The 16,358-nt window shown below is 39.8% G+C and overlaps 1 protein-coding gene across 1 annotated transcript in view; it reads left to right on the plus strand.

The window, feature by feature from the left end:
• Window positions 1-16,358, plus strand: part of LAMA1 (laminin subunit alpha 1) — a 101,424-nt gene that overhangs the window by 37,524 nt on the left and 47,542 nt on the right. Inside the window, exons 8-20 of the mRNA XM_057397504.1 lie at window positions 354-532; window positions 4,640-4,745; window positions 5,238-5,398; window positions 7,690-7,830; window positions 8,244-8,417; window positions 10,009-10,110; window positions 10,835-11,046; window positions 12,338-12,449; window positions 13,347-13,457; window positions 14,266-14,393; window positions 14,964-15,050; window positions 15,277-15,488; window positions 15,987-16,093. Of these exons, the coding sequence (XP_057253487.1) occupies window positions 354-532; window positions 4,640-4,745; window positions 5,238-5,398; window positions 7,690-7,830; window positions 8,244-8,417; window positions 10,009-10,110; window positions 10,835-11,046; window positions 12,338-12,449; window positions 13,347-13,457; window positions 14,266-14,393; window positions 14,964-15,050; window positions 15,277-15,488; window positions 15,987-16,093 (1,832 nt within the window). The remainder of the gene's footprint in view (window positions 1-353; window positions 533-4,639; window positions 4,746-5,237; window positions 5,399-7,689; window positions 7,831-8,243; window positions 8,418-10,008; window positions 10,111-10,834; window positions 11,047-12,337; window positions 12,450-13,346; window positions 13,458-14,265; window positions 14,394-14,963; window positions 15,051-15,276; window positions 15,489-15,986; window positions 16,094-16,358) is intronic.

Consider the following 16,358-nt stretch of genomic DNA (forward strand, 5'->3'; position numbering starts at 1 on the left):
TATGATTCTATATAACTATATATATAACTATATAAAAGTGATCGCTATTAGCACACATCACTATAGACGTGATTCCTGACAGGATTGTCTTAATGGGATCTACAGAATATTTTTAAAAACAGTGCTATTAAAGTGGTGACAGTGGTTTTGAAATGTGCTTACTTGCTAAGAAAGACAGTGTATCAAGACAGCTGAAGCTTATACCATGGTTAAACAGAAAAAAAAACCCCACCTTTTTGAGATGGATTAATATGCTTTTCTACTTATACTTTCCCCTTTGCAAAATGTCAGTTATAGGAACTGTTATATAAGGTAAATAAACCCCCCCAAATTTCTTTTCCATTCTTTCTCAGAATGCAACTGCCATAACAAAGCAGAAGATTGTTATTATAGTCAGAGTATTGCAGATCAGAAAAGGAGCATGGATGTTCATGGCCAGTACATAGGAGGTGGTGTATGTTTAAACTGTACTCAACATACTACTGGAATCAACTGTGAAATGTGTGCTGATGGATATTTTAGACCAAACAAAGTAAGATTTGGAAAAGTAACATTCTAATGTTTTGGTGAATTACAGCATGACATGATGATGTGTATTTTATCTGATTGTAAATAATATATATATTTTTATCAGTTGCAGAAGAGCAAAGAATTATAGAGGTTGGTTGGGGTTTTTTTATATCTGATATACCACCAAAACTTTCAGAGCAAAACAAAATGCTTGAAAAAATGTGTGGGAGGGCAGGTCAAGTTGTTGGAGAAGAGAAGAATAAGTGAAGATAAAACTTGAAGTCCTAGTGTGGAAATGTAGATGTTTTGATAGTAAGCCCATTTCTACTGTGGATAAAGCTCTAAAAAGTGCTAGTATTGGAGTTTCAGTGTCTTAAGAAGTGACAAAATTGTGTACCATCCTATATTAGCCACTTTCAAACAGTGTTAAAAAGGACCATTACATGGTACTAAGATCAGACTCTTCATCCCATGAGATGTAACAAATACTCTTCTTGACATGATTATTGTAGAGTATGTGCTTCCTGAGCCTGTATACTTTCCATTTTATTGACAAGTGTCATTCTTTGGAAAAATGACCTAAACTCAACAAAAGACCTTTGTTAAGGTGACTAACAGAGTTAAACATACGAACTTCTTGCAATTTTAGAGGTCTCTGTATAAGAAGACATGCTGAACTATATTTTTGCTCCACAAGGCCTTGCTTTTGCAGGTTCATGCATATCTTAAAAACCCATGCTTTAGAAATCCAGTATACATTGGTGCAGAGAGCAAGGCTGACTCTGTAGGTATATGGTTAGACAGCAGGTACAGATCATAGAATCATAGATCATAGAATCATAGAATCGTTAGGGTTGGAAAGGACCTTAAGATCATCTAGTTCCAACCCCCCTGCCATGGGCAGGGACACCTTACGCTAAATCATATCACCCAAGGGCTCGTCCAACCTGGTCTTGAACACTGTCAGGGATGGAGCATTCACAACCTCCCTGGGCAACCTGTTCCAGTGACTCACCACCCTAACAGGAATATCCTTCTTATATCCAATCTATACTTACCCTGTTTAAGTTTTAACCCGTTACCCCTTGTCCTGTCACTACAGTCTCTAATGAAGAGTCCCTCTCCAGTATCCCTATAGGCCCCCTTCAGATACTGGAAGGCTGCTATGAGGTCTCCACGCAGCCTTCTCTTCTCCAAGCTGAACAGCCCCAACTTCCTCAGCCTGTCTTCATACGGGAGGTGCTCCAGTCCCCTGATCATCTTCATGGCCCTTCTCTGGACTTGTTCCAACAGTTCCATGTCCTTTTTATGTTGAGGACACCAGAACTGCACACAATACTCCAGGTGAGGTCTCACAAGAGCAGAGTAGAGGGGCAGGATCACCTCCTTCGACCTGCTGGTCACGCTCCTTTTGATGCAGCCCAGGATACAGTTGGCTTTCTGGGCTGCAAGCGCGCACTGCCAGCTCATGTTCATTTTCTCATCAACCAACACCCCCAAGTCCTTCTCCGCAGGGCTGCTCTGAATCTCTTCTCTGCCCAACCTGTAGCTGTGCCTGGGATTGCTCCGACCCAGGTGTAGGACCTTGCACTTGGCATGGTTAAACTTCATAAGGCTGGCATCAGCCCACCTCACAAGGTCCCTCTGGATGGCATTCCTTCCCTCCAGCGTGTCAACCGAACCACACAGCTTGGTGTCATTGGCAAACTTGCTGAGGGCACACTCAATCCCACTGTCCATGTCAGCGATGAAGATGTTGAACGAGACCGGTCCCAACACCGATCCCTGAGGGACACCACTCGTTACTGGTCTCCAGATGGACATTGAGCCATTGACCACAACTCTTTGTGTGCGGCCATCCAGCCAGTTCTTTATCCACCGAGTGGTCCATCCATCAAATTGATGTCGCTCCAATTTAGAGACAAGGATGTTGTGTGGGACAGTGTCGAACGCTTTACACAAGTCCAGGTAGATGACATCAACTGCTCTACCCCTGTCCATCGTTCTGTAGCCCCATCATAGAAGGCCACCAAATTGGTCAGGCAGGATTTCCCCTTAGTGAAGCCATGCTGGCTGTCACCAAGCACCTTGTTGTTTTTCATGTGCCTTAGCACGCCACCCAGGAGAATCTGCTCCAAGATTTTGCCAGGCACAGAGGTGAGACTGACTGGTCTATAGTTCCCCGGGTCATCCATTTTCCCCTTCTTGAAAATGGGGGTTATATTTCCCTTTTTCCAGTCGTTGGGAACTTCACCTGACTGCCATGATTTCTCAAATATGATGGCCAGTGGTTTCACAACTTCATTCGCCATCTCCTTCAGGACCCGCAGATGGATCTCATCAGGTCCCATGGACTTGTGCACGTTCAGGTTTTTAAGATGGTCTCAAACCAGTTCCTCTCCTACAGTGGGCCTAGGGTCTTCGTTCTCACAGTCCCTGCATCTTCCTTCCAAGACTTGGGTGGTGTGGTCAGAGCCTTTGCCAGTGAAGACCGAGGCAGAGAAGTCATTCAGAACCTCAGCCTTCTCCAAATCCTTTGTAGCCAGTACTCCCAAGAGCTTCCTGAGGGGGCCTGCATTCTCCCTAGTCTTTTAATTGCTATGTACCTGTAGAATCCCTTCCTGTTATCTTTAATACCTCTAGCTAAGTTTAATTCTAACTTGGGCCTTATCTTTCCTAACCTGGTCCCTAGCTTCTTGGACAACATCCCTGTACTCTTCCCATGCCACCTGTCCTTGCTTCCACTTATTATAAGCCTCTGTTTTCCTCTTGAATTTTCCTCAGGAGCTCCTTATCCATCCAAGGAGGTCTTCTGGCCCTCCTGCTGCACTTCCTTCTATTTGGGATGCAAGACTCCTGAGCTTGCAGCAGGTGATCCTTGAATATCAACCAAGAGTCTTGGGCCCCTCTGCCCTCTAGGGCTGTATCCCATGGAACCTTCCTAAGCAGGTTCCTGAAGAGGCCAAAGTCTGCTCTTTTGAAGTCCAGGGCAGTGAGCTTGCTGCACACTCTTCTCACTGTCCTGAGGATCTCAAATTTGAGCATCTCATGATCGCTGCATCCAAGGCTGCCCTGGAGCGTCACATTTCCAACGAGCCCTTCCCTGTTGGTGAGCACGAGGTCAAGCATGGCACCTCTCCTTGTCGGCTCCTCTATTACTTGCAGAAGGAAGTTGTCTTCCACACAATCGAGGAACCTCCTGGATTGCTTGTGCCGGGCCGTACCGTCCTTCCAGCAGATGTCAGGGTGGTTGAAGTCACCCATGAGAGCAAGGGCCTGTGAGCGTGAGGCTTTTCCTGTCTGCCTATAGAGTGCTTCATCCACAGGTTCTCCTTGATCAGCGATCTGTAACAGATCCCCACAGTAATGTCTCCCATAACTATATTCCCTTTAACCGTGACCCACAAACTCTCTGTGGACTGCTCATCTAAAGAAGTAAACTGGAGCTGGGGATTCTCTGATGCACTTGCTGTAAGAAGCATTGAAGGAAAGTCTTCAATCAACTGCTAGACAATAAATGTGTATCTAGAGGTCATTACTGATTTGCTTTGCATCTGAAGCACCTCAAAGGAAATTTTTCCCTGAAAGAAAATTCAGAAAACTTCCCTTGTCATATGAGTTGTATTGCCTTGTATTTCAAAGCCTATAGATCATGAATCAGAATGAATGTTCATGAGTAGATGATCTGTCCTCCTATTGAACACAGAGCCAAGGATTTCTTTCATTTCCTTCCTCTTTGAACCAGAGTATCTTTGCAAAAAGCATCCATTCTTGTCTTAAACATTTCCACAATCTTTGGCAAACCATCACAGAGGTAAATTGCTGTTACATTAAAAAAAAAAGCATGCCGAATGTGTCAGGCTTCATCTTCCAACCAGCAGCAGTTACTATACCTTTGTACTATTGAAGACCAAATTTTGTTCCCGCATTTAAGTTTTCTCTAGGCTGCAATCCCTTGATTTTCTGTTTACTAAAATTAAACTAGTCCCTTGATCTGCTGCTGCATATTAGTTTTTCTAGTCTTTGTTCATACTAGTTCGAGTGATCTAGTACCAGACAAGAAATGGATGTAACTTTACTTTTCCCAGTGAATATTATGAGAATGTGACAGAGAATGTTCATTTTGTAGGTTTCTCCTTATGAGGATCACCCCTGCTATCCCTGCAACTGCGACCCATTTGGCTCTCTGAGTTCTGACTGCATTAAAGATGAGCACCATTCTGACTCACAGCGTGGTAAGGAAGCAGGAAACATCTTTTCTCTAAACTTTAAATCTGACTATGTTCCTGGATCTTGAAGTTTGAGGAAACACTACTTACTTGTGAAGGGCTGCCAGTTAGGTACCAATTCAAAACAATAGCAAATATTTAGGAAGGAGAGGCGAGGCGTAACATCATCCCTTTAGGATTTACGGTATGTCAGGTCCTTGAATGTGTTCTTGTGTGGGGATGGCAGCCTCTGACTGTGTAAAACAATGTGAAGGTCTGAGATCTAACACTGTTCATGAATGCTGTTATAGTTGTCAAAATCAATTTTGCTGCAGTTTCTATGCATCTGGTATTCTAAACATGAAAAGTAGATGGTGAGACTGAGGTTATGCCAAGTCTGTAATGTAACATGGAGTGTAACAAAACAGAAATGTTATGTTACTTGCACCCTCTGAGACATCTTGAATGCAATCTGCTGCCTGCTCTTATTTATTTGTTTCACCATTTTTGCTTTTCAAGGTGCTTGGCCAGGTCAGTGTCAATGCAGAGAAGGTTACACAGGAGAAAAATGTGATCATTGTGCATTCGGGTATCGGGGCTATCCAAACTGCCAGCGTTGTAACTGCAGCCTGATCGGTAGCATTAATGAAGATCCATGCACAGAACCTTGTCTTTGCAAAGTGAGTATTAAACTGTCATTTTTGTTTCAAATAGAATCTGTGGATTGACTTTTTTTTTAATGATGAAAATTACTTAATTAACTGGGAAGATCACTGTTCATAAGAAGCAACCTTGTGTAACTGTACACCTGGCAACCTAAAACTTAATTACTAACTACTGTATGGACTGAAAAATGTGATAACTTATGTTGAATAGTTTTGTATATTGCTGATAAACCATTTTCTGTAATAACAGGACAAATGGACGTTAAAATCAAGTAATAACTGCACATGTGAGTGTGCACAGAATGATTGCATGCCTAGCTGGGTTTGATTTAGGGATGAGCTGGTATTTCTCTGCAAAGTCACAGATTTCTTGTAAAGAAAGAACATGTTCATAACATCTGTTTTATGTGAAGGAACAGCATGCATTTGGGAAGAACTATTGGAACAATTACATTAGATGTATGTATGAAATATGATTTAATTATTCGAGTATCTGAAAGGGGCCTGTAAGGATGCTGGGAATGGACTCTTCATTAGGGACTGTAGTGACAGGACAAGGGGTAATGGGTTAAAACTTAAACAGGGGAAGTTTAAATTGGATATAAGGAGGAAGTTCTTTATTGTGAGGGTGGTGAGGCACTGGAATGGGTTGCCCAAGAAAGTTGTGAATGCTCCATCCCTGGCGATGTTCGAAGTTGATTGCACAGAGCCTTGGATGGCATGGTTTAGCGGGAGGTGTCCCTGCCCATGGCAGGGGGTTGGAGCTAGATGATGTTAAGGTCCTTTCCAACCCTAACTATTCTATGATTCTATGATTACAAAATATAAACCATAAAAAAGGCTAAAAAAAACAATCCAAAACAAAACCAGAGGGCAGTTTTGCAGCCTTCTTTAGTTTTTGGTAAATATCCAAACCCCTTGAAATATCCTGCAGCTGTAGATTCTGCTGAACTTTATTAAAAAGCTGTGTGTCAATATTTAAAGAAGTCACACTTAATTTTCTGAAGCAAATGTTAGCCAGTAGTTTATGTATTTGTTGCCAAGTATGACAGTGAAGAGGAGCCAAATACTCGTGGTTTGTTTGACAATTTTTCTGAAACTTCTTACTCCTTTTGCATAATTTATCTGATCCAAAATGCTGAACATATAAATAACCAGAGTCTGGAACAAAGAAATAGCTCCATCGGCCAATTAAAATAGGAAGAAGGAAATGCAACAATTTGCCTAATTTTGACTCAGAGTAACACTACAACAGCTAATGCAGCTCACTGGTGAAGCTTTTGTAGAAACTAGATGAGAAATTGACCCCTTTAAGTGCTGTCATGGGCATGAGCCTGGTGTCCAGGATGTTTAGGTCAGATCACAGAGTGTGTCACTAGCTAGCAGCCCACCTACAGAGGTAAAAGGAAAGAAGAAGAAAACTTGTGTATTCAAATATTAAATGAAGGAGACAAGGATTCTAAGCCTATGCAGCCTTTGTGAACATAGTAGTACAAGCTATTCCTTTTTATACTCTAGTTTCATAGTATTTGATCTTTAGTAAAACGTAGCTCTTGAGATCTAGTCATTGATTAAGGTTTTTATTTTTTGTTAAGAAATACAAAATAATTTCTGTCTAATAATGCTAGAGACTAATTGAAATGTGTAATCCAAGTGCATCTTGAAGACTGAGAAATAAAAGTTTGAGAAGAGCATGCAAATACTATTTCTGTGAAAATACAAGATTTAAAAATTTCATTATGTCAGGAGGCCCTTTTCATGAGATTTTTTCCCCAAGTTTGGATATTAACAAATAGAAAGCAGTCACCGTAAGCCTTTGAATTGGAGCTCGGACCATAAATGTCTTCACATGGTTTGCAAAAACAGTTTGTACTCTGTTGACAAAAGCACATAGCCTACCTCTTTAGAGAAGTCTTATGTAAACCTGACATGCCAAACAATGGTCCAGAAGAAGAGACTGTTGGTAGTGTTGCCACCAAAGGTCTCAGATTTCTTTCTGGTGAAATTTGCTCGATAAGAAGTAGTCTGGCAAACTGGCAGAAGCTTTTCAAACCCTTCTATGTGCTGAAATTTCACCACAATAGAGCCCTTCCCAGGGCATGTTTAGATTTTGATGAACTGTCAGATTCTGATTAATTTTTCAAATCGGTTTTAGTTTTAATCTGTGAGTCTTATTCAATAATCCTGCTGTGCTGAAATCTCCTTTCTTTTACAACCTTCTGAATGCTGTTATGCCTGAATCCCATCTAATTCACTGTATTTGTCACAATAATATTACTGATGCGAAACAAATATGCCGTTTACAGGAAAACGTAGAAGGTGAAAACTGTGATCTCTGTAAACCAGGATTCTACAATTTGCAAGAAAGAAATCCTCAGGGCTGCACAGAGTGTTTCTGCTTTGGGGTTTCTGATGTCTGTGACAGCCTAACATGGCCCATCAGTCAGGTATTTATATGTTATGCCCATGACCTAATATTCTTTCCTCAGGCAGCTGCAAAATGTGCTGTATTTCTCTTTGACATGTGCCCAAGTTAACTCCAAATTCTGGCATGTGTCTCCTTACGGAGGAATGGATTTTCAGTGTCATTTGGCAGCTGAGGTAATCAGCATCTCTCAAGGAATTACATAAGTATAATAATAATTTTATTAAGAGGATGAAAATCACACTCATTCAGTATTTGTTCCTGTGTAATAGAGAGGTAGAGACAATCCTCTTCCGAAGTGGCATATTTGCGTGTACTGGATGTCAGGTTGGGCTAATGAAAGCATTAGAGATCTATCAGTTTGGTTGAGTTTAGTGACTGCTTTCTCAGTGACACCAAGCCTGACTCCATTAACGTCACTATTCTTTCTTGCAGATATCAGACATGACTGGATGGCTTGTTACTGATTTGTATCACACAAGGAGCGTGCAACCTCAGCGAAGCCAATTTGATGGACCCCATCAAATAAGTATTAACAATACTGAGGCTGTGAAAGTACTGAAACACACTTATTATTGGTCAGCACCTGAGACGTATCTAGGAAATAAAGTAAGTTCTCAGAGTCAAACTCCTTCATAGTTTCTCTCTTTTAATCATAACATATTGATCTAACTATATAGCTTTTGTAATTAAAAATTACACATAAACCACAATATTACCAGACTTCTCAATCTATCTTTGCTCTTCAAATCATAGTGTTCCTAGCCAGGCATTCCCAGTACCCTCTTCTTGCTCTTTGAGCTTTTTATCTCCCCCCTTTTTTCTCTGCCTATTCTTGATACAATATAATCTTTCTTTTTTCTCTTGACTGTTCCTAACTTACCTGCTCGCATTCTCCATACTGTTGGTTCTTATCCAAAGCTTACACTCTTCACAACTTGTCCAATGTAGTAGACAAGGCCATTAAATTCTTCTTACCTGCCTCTTGGCTATCTTTCATTTCACATTTATTAGTTTCTGACAAGCTAGTCTTTAATTTTTGCCCTGGTTACTACTTAAAGCTCTGGGTCTGGCATTTTTTGCAGCAGAATCACAGAATAGTAGAGTTTGGAAGGGAATTCTGGAGGTCATCTTGCCCAACCTCTCTGTTCAAGCGCTGTCACTGAGAGCAGGTTGCTCAGCACTATGTCCAGAGAGCTGCTCCTGAGTGTCTGCAAGAGTGTAGTCTCCACAACCTCCCAGGACAACATGTGCTGGTGTTCGATCGCAATCACAATAAAAAAGTGTTAACTGGATGTTCAGAGGGAATCTCCTGTGTTCCCATTTGTGTCTGTTTCCTCTTGTCCTGTCACTAGGCACCACTGAAAAGTGCCTGTCTCTATGCTGTTTCATCCTCCTCTCAGGTTTTTGTATACTTTGATGAGATCTCCCTGAGACTTCTCTAGGCTGGGCAGTCCCATAACTCTCAGTCCTCATATGAAAAATGCTTTGGCCTCTTACATTGTCTTAGTGGTCCTTTGCTGGGCTCTTTCCAGGATGTCCACCTCTTTCTTGTACTGGAAACCCAGAACTGGATTCAGAACTCTAGCTGTGGCCTCACCAGTGCTAAGTACAGGGAACCTTGCAACCTCACCTTTAATTCAGTCCAGCATCTTTGCCCATGCAGCCCTGTTTCTTAGTGTGGTGGCACAGTAATTGAAAACAAGTCTCAGAAATGTATCATTAAGTGTTAGTTTTGCACAGGGCAACATTCACTCAAATTCTGATCTCTTTTTCATTTCGTATAGGTCTAACTGTTGGTACTACTCTCTATCTTACTTTGAAGTAGTCACCAGCAGTTGTGGGACTAAGAAGCCTGAAAGGTGGAATATGGAATGTGAATTATTCCAACATGCTGTGCCCTGTGGCTAGGACGGTAGCTTAAACCTCTGCTGTTTGTCGAAAGTACTGTAGGTGTTTCACTGAATGAGGACACTTATCTGAATTATCTCTAGAGCCTTCAGCTACCTTTCCTCACCTGCACAGCAACGAGCCAGCACTTGTCCTTGTGCTGATACATACAGCATGTTAAATTTTCCCTGGAAAGTGGTGTTTGGAAGCCATGTACTCCTATAATAAGGACATCGAACTCTCCCAGGTCACTGCTTTGTGTTGGTTGAAGGTTATGTTCCTAAGACTTCGCTTTTATTTTTTATTTCAGCTCACAGCTTTTGGTGGAAACTTGAAGTATACGGTATCTTATGACATTCCAATGGAGAGTGTGGACAGTGATATAGTCTCTAGTGTGGATGTCATCATTCAGGTGGATTTTTTTTTTTCACCTTGTTACTATTCAGACATTATTAAGAATCTATGCAGGGGTTAAAAAAAAGGCAAATAAAATAATGTTTTTATAGTAGTAGTTTTGTCAGTTTTAATTTTACTACTCATTTTTCTGATTTTCTGATCCATTTGTCTGAAACTGTGGGTATACAATACTAGTTTTAAATGATAAATACCTAGATTTTAACTTACGTGCTAACAAGTAAGGTGTTCATTAACAAATGTACAAGCTCTGTTTAGAAAAGGAACTGCAATAAGCTGGAATGACTTGTATTTATGAAACAGATGAGTGTGCTTACTGATTGCTTACTTTTCTAGATTGATGTTGCAGCAAAAAATAAGGCTCTATATTGAATCCTGACACCTCCAAAAAGCACAATTTTGTAAAATATATACTTAACAGTAGAACAAAGGAGAAAAGACATTCTGTTTTGTAGAGGAGGGCTGTGTTTTATTGTGTATTTTTTTTTTAATCTAATTATTTTTCCAAAAGAGCATCAAGTATTTCTGAAGTCTCTGAGCCAAAATGGAATGGGATTGTAGTCTTCCTGAAGTCATAGAAAAATACAGACCTTTTAGAGTCTTTTTCCAGTGCAAGAAATCTAGTTTGCCTCTTTTCAATGATACCTGGATGTGTATCTGACCCTTGCTTAATAATATTTTTGTACAAATACAGAAAATTTTTCTCTGTCTTTCAATTTCAGGGTAATGGGCAGATTTTGAGTACAAGAGCAGCAGGCTTGTCATTGCAGCCATATGAGGAGTACTCTAATGCAGTGAGATTTGTAGCAGAGAACTTCATAGAGTTCAATACAAAAAAAGCTATAGACCGGGAGAAGTTGATGACTGTGCTGGTAAACATGACCCATCTTCTGATCAGGGCCAACTACAACATTGCCAAAAAAGCTGTGTACAGGTGAGGGAGAGAAAATATTCAAGTTCATCTATGTACTTGTACTGGTTTTGCGCATATGTATAGTCATAGTGGCAGTATTCCTAAAGTTTTACATTAATAATTTCTGGGAAAAAAAAATCTATTGGATTTTCTCAAAACAGATTTTGTCCCAAAAATATATTCATGTGGAATGTGTGGAAAAGGGCATTTGGTCATTTTAAAGAGATCTGATAACAGAAACATTGTTTTCTACTTAAAAGGAATACTGCATAAAAGCCCTGTTACAATGACTGCTTTGTTAGAGGGAAATACCTCTGAAACTCTCGACAGTATGCTTATTTTGGTATGTGGCAAGTTAATCCATCACTGGCTATTGAAAACCTGCCAGTAAAGATGTTGACTGTAGTTTCTTTTAATGTTTGTTTGTAGATGTTACTGGCACTCATGTCTAAGGCAGTGTGTAATAGGAAAATTGGGCTGGAATTGATTAACTGGTCACTCTATAGTCTCAAGCCAGCTCTAGCAGTATCTACATCAGACCCTACAGGTCTCTGTTTTACCTTCTATCTGAGATAAAGGAAAAAAGTCTTATGACTCTCAAGGGAATCGATTCCAGTGCTTTGTCACTATTTACCTTCTTAGCCTTACCTCATTTCCTAATTCCTTCTTCCTCATTTCCTGATTTGGTAGCATTTCATGTCAATAACATTGGACTCGATACCAGATTTGCCTTGTGACCTTTTTTGCCCTTGAGTATCGGTGATATTTATGTCCATTTAGAGGTAGTGTGTCCATCTTTCTCAAATATTTTTAAAGATTTAGTTAAATTATTTTACCTGTGGCTGAGAAGATCATCTCTGCTGCAAAATGTCATTGTTTGTAGTAAAAGGGTTTGCTTTGTGTTCTGTTGTGTGTAGCACCAATGAACTGGTACTGTTTCTCACTACTTACTCATCTGAAATATGTATCTATTTTACACATGGTACAGTAAAGCTGTCTTATTTCAGGACAGCAATAGAAGGCTGCCCTACTGATGTACCTCTAATACCATGACAGAGGGGGCAGATTTTGTTTAAATCTCTGTGGGAGAAGAGACAATGATAGTAAAACCAATGATAACAGCAGGAGGGCACATCTACTCCCCAAATTGCAAATGCAGTTGATAAGACTATGATCACAGTCCTTTCAGAGCAGGAATCTGTGTGACTTCCTTAGCTGTTCCTGCCAGGGAGCAGCCTTCTCAGCAATGTTACTCCCCTGGAAGCAAACTATGCTGTTTAAACTCAATGATGTGATGTTTTCATGATCCTAGGCTGGACTCTGTGACCCTGGATACTGCAAATGAAAATGTTATAGATCTTTCTTCAGCACCAGATGTGGAATTCTGTGAATGTCCTCAAAGTTACACAGGAATATCCTGTGAGGTAACCTCTTACAGTGTTTTATGTATGCAAAATTATCTCCTACCTGAAAGGAGCTAGGTTTCAAAGGCTGCCTTTAATTATACTGCCATAAAAGTATATGTTCTGTGGTGAAGTGCTGTCTACTATACTGTACACAGTGCTGTAGAGATTTCTTTCAGATAAACTAAACGGGATTTTTAACTTATTTTTTGAATTCTATTTGGTGGCATTAAAATATGATGATACACTTTAGAACATCAGTGTTGCAGAGGGAACAGCTCTAAAAGCTCTGTAAAGTTGTTTTATCTTACCTTACTCACTAAAAGCACTTTTCCTGGATCTGAATTGTGTGCAGTTTATTTCTGTTTTATGTCATGAAGTTTATGGAGGCAATAAGGAATCTTAGCAGGGAGGAATACTAGCCTTTGGAAGATCCCACAAGGGTCAAATGTGTCACACCAGGTGGTGTCTTATATATCTGTGAATAGAAGATTAGGGAGGCAGAGCACCATCTGCAGAGAAGCAGAAATTATTTTTACAAATAGTTCTAGTATGAAACCTTGTGCCATAGCGTCATTAATGATCGTGCAGAGGAGGTAGAACATCTGGTTTTTATTGTCCCATGATAAAGAACTTTGCATATTCGACTGCACAAAACTTAGCTCACATGCCTTTAGGGGACAAAGGGCTGAATGAAAGTTTTATGGAGTTAATTGTTATCCCCTTTATTCAGTGCAAGTAAAAAACAACCACCAGAAAAAATCTGCAGTGACATCAGTAGTGTTGAAAGAGCATTCAGTTACCACAATGTGAATGAGTCAGATGGTGGGTGGTCGAAAGCGGGCTCTTCGAAAATGTTTTCATGTGTACTTTTAACATACGTAGTGCTACCGCTTTTTCCTTCTGGTTTCTTTTCAGTCCTGCCTCCCTGGGTACTATCGTGTAGATGGAATACTCTTTGGAGGTATATGTCAACCCTGCAAATGCAATGGGCATGCAACTGAGTGTGATATTCATGGTGTTTGCTTTGTAAGTCATCCTTCAAAGTGTTTTTGTTTTAAGCACCTATTTAGGAGAGCATTTTGGCTGTGGGAGACAAGTTTACAATGCATGTAAATTTCAATCTATGGGTACCAAGTGTTTCATTTATTTATTTTTTTTTTGCTTTTTATTGTTTATTTCAGAATATGTTCAGGGAGATCAATTAAAGTGTTCTCCAGTAAAGAGTTTCTTTCAGTTTATCATCTTAAGTGGGGAGTAATCAGAACTAAAATAAACATGTCACCATATGCTGGCTGATAAAAATCTTAACTTTGCTTGCTGCATGTGACAATAAAACTTTTCCTGCAAGGAACAAAAATAAGCAGTGTTTTGGGGGAATACCAGTTTTATGATATATGTTCATCCTCCATGACTGACATCAGTGGAAATTACACATTAGCTTCTGAAGAGAGAACTTAGCTCTCAAGATCCCTTCTGAAATTTAAAGGACACAGAAATAAAGTAGCTAAATACTATTAAGAAATATATAAGAAGTTTGTTACTCTAAATGTGTGCAATATGCAAAATATATTTAAGCTTGTGTATAAGTAATGTGGCTGATTTCATAGCTTAAAGTATATTCTAAAATGTAGGAAAAAAACAATTCAGATTTATTATTACAACTCGGAAAAAAAACCCCACTTAATTTCAAAGTTCTACTCTGTTCTTCATGTCTTGAAGAATGGCTTCCTTGAACATTATACTGCATGCAGAAGCAGACTCCTGCAGGAATCCCTCAGGGGCTGGAAAAACATCAAGAGTAAGTAAGAGAAGATTTTTTTTCCATGTCTCACAGGCTTGTCAACACAACACGACAGGACCTTTCTGTGATCAGTGCTTGCCTGGCTTCTATGGAAATCCATCTCAAGGAACTTCTGAGGACTGCCATCCCTGTGCATGTCCTCTGAGTTCTGCTGCGAACAAGTAAGCTGCTTATGTGAGATTTTCTTTTGCATCTTCAGCAAAATCAGAAAGTGAGATTAAAAAAAAAAAAGGCATGAATTCTGATGGAGAGAGAGAAGACTTTTCCTCTCTCTTCGAGCGTACCTTCTTGAAAAAGTTTTTTCCAGGTAGACAAATGTATAGACTAAACTAAGACAGGCTGAGTGAACTTGTGCAGTTTGTACATGAAGTAATACTTTGAGCGATCTCTGAGCCTGGCAGCAAAATCACTGTTATCTTTCATGTCCTTTCTGAAAACAACAGAAGGACAGAAGTGTTGCATGTGAAAGAGTTCATTACAGAAATTGGACAGATTTGCTAGAAAGGGGGACAGGTTTTTAGGAAATTTTTGAGTCTTGCTTTCCTTTAAAAGAAAAAACCCTCAGTCTTGAGATTTTAAAATGATAAATTTATTTTTACATATTCTGATGTTTATAGCATTCATGTTAATTTAGAAAAATCTGCAATTACATGGTTAAATAGGTAGGTGCATGGACTTGAAATCTTGTGATTCTGTGTATTGATGTTGACTGCCATAACTGTTGTTGATAGTTTCAGTCCTACTTGCCAACTGAGTGAAGGAGTCGGAATTGTCTGTGACAACTGTCTTCCAGGTTATACTGGTTCTCAGTGTGAAAGGTATGCACACTATCTTAGGGTAAAATATCTATATTATTGACATCACTAAATGTTCATCATCCTACTTGCCTTGAGTTGTTCATACCACATGTACAGAATATTCCTAATAAAAATTTCCTTCCATTTTGTCTTTGCTTGTAATACAGAGATATTTTAGATAAAAATTGGGTGTGCAGTGTTTTACATGACTGCATTACAGCTGATAAAGTTTTTGATCTTGGTGCAGGTGTGCTAATGGTTACTATGGAAATCCACTCATGCCTGGACAATCATGTGTTCCTTGTGAATGCAATGGCAATGTAAACCCTCAGGAAGATGGCCACTGTGATACCTTCACAGGGCAATGCCTGAAATGTCTGGGGAACACAGCAGGTCACCACTGTGAAAAGTGTGCTGATGGGTATTATGGGGATGCAGTGATTGAGAAAAACTGTCATGGTAAGCTATTATTATTACTCTCAAAATTTAAAGAAAACAAAAATGGGAGTTACATGTAGAATAGATGAGGAGATATGCAGCTTTGCTGAAAACGTTAACCTTCCAGTTGTGACTTTGCAAGTGCAGGTTGAAAACTGGGGTTAGGTTAGCCTCAGGAAGGAATATTTTGTGCTAGGGACTGGCACTTCATATTTCTCAAACATACTGGTTTGCTTGACACTGCCTTTCCAGTGACCTGTAGACAATTCCTACTACTGAATTTTACATATGGGGCTGGAAGAAACAAACTTCTCATATGTATCTGTTCACACAGGTTTGGTTTTTTTTATGTTTTAGCCCAAGTATATAGTAGAGATATTACTGTAGTATATTAACATCTGTGGGATGTAAACAGGTGAAACACATATTGTATACCAGATTCAGAATTCTGTATATTAATGCATATAGATAGACATTAATAAAGTTTTTTAATTTGGTTTCTTTTTGTGTAAACATAAGCCTGTGCATGCCATGTGAATGGTTCCCTTTCGACTACTTGTCATCATGAAACAGGCTTCTGTCAGTGCAAATCAAATGTGATTGGCGAAAGATGTGATAAGTGCTTGGTAAGCATGTATTTACCTGTTCCTCATCTCTACTTCTTGTGTATCTTGGCCTTCCTGTTTATCTATAGATATTAATTAGAGCAGGTATTCTAGAGCGAATAGCATCAAATTTATTCAGGGGAGAGGGGACCTGTTACTGGATTGGGGACCAAAGGTTTGTCTGCACGGGCTTTTGTAGTTGCAGATTGCTCTGCCTGTGCTCTTTGCAGATGTGAAGCTATGTAGTTGACTCAGCATCCTTCTGAATAGGGCTGTTCAGGCTAGT

Source organism: Pezoporus wallicus, unplaced genomic scaffold (genome assembly GCF_028554395.1).
Source record: "Pezoporus wallicus isolate ANWC-B61680 ecotype Strahan unplaced genomic scaffold, APGP_CSIRO_Pwel_v1 contig_227, whole genome shotgun sequence".
In the NCBI taxonomy this organism is placed as follows: domain Eukaryota; kingdom Metazoa; phylum Chordata; class Aves; order Psittaciformes; family Psittacidae; genus Pezoporus; species Pezoporus wallicus.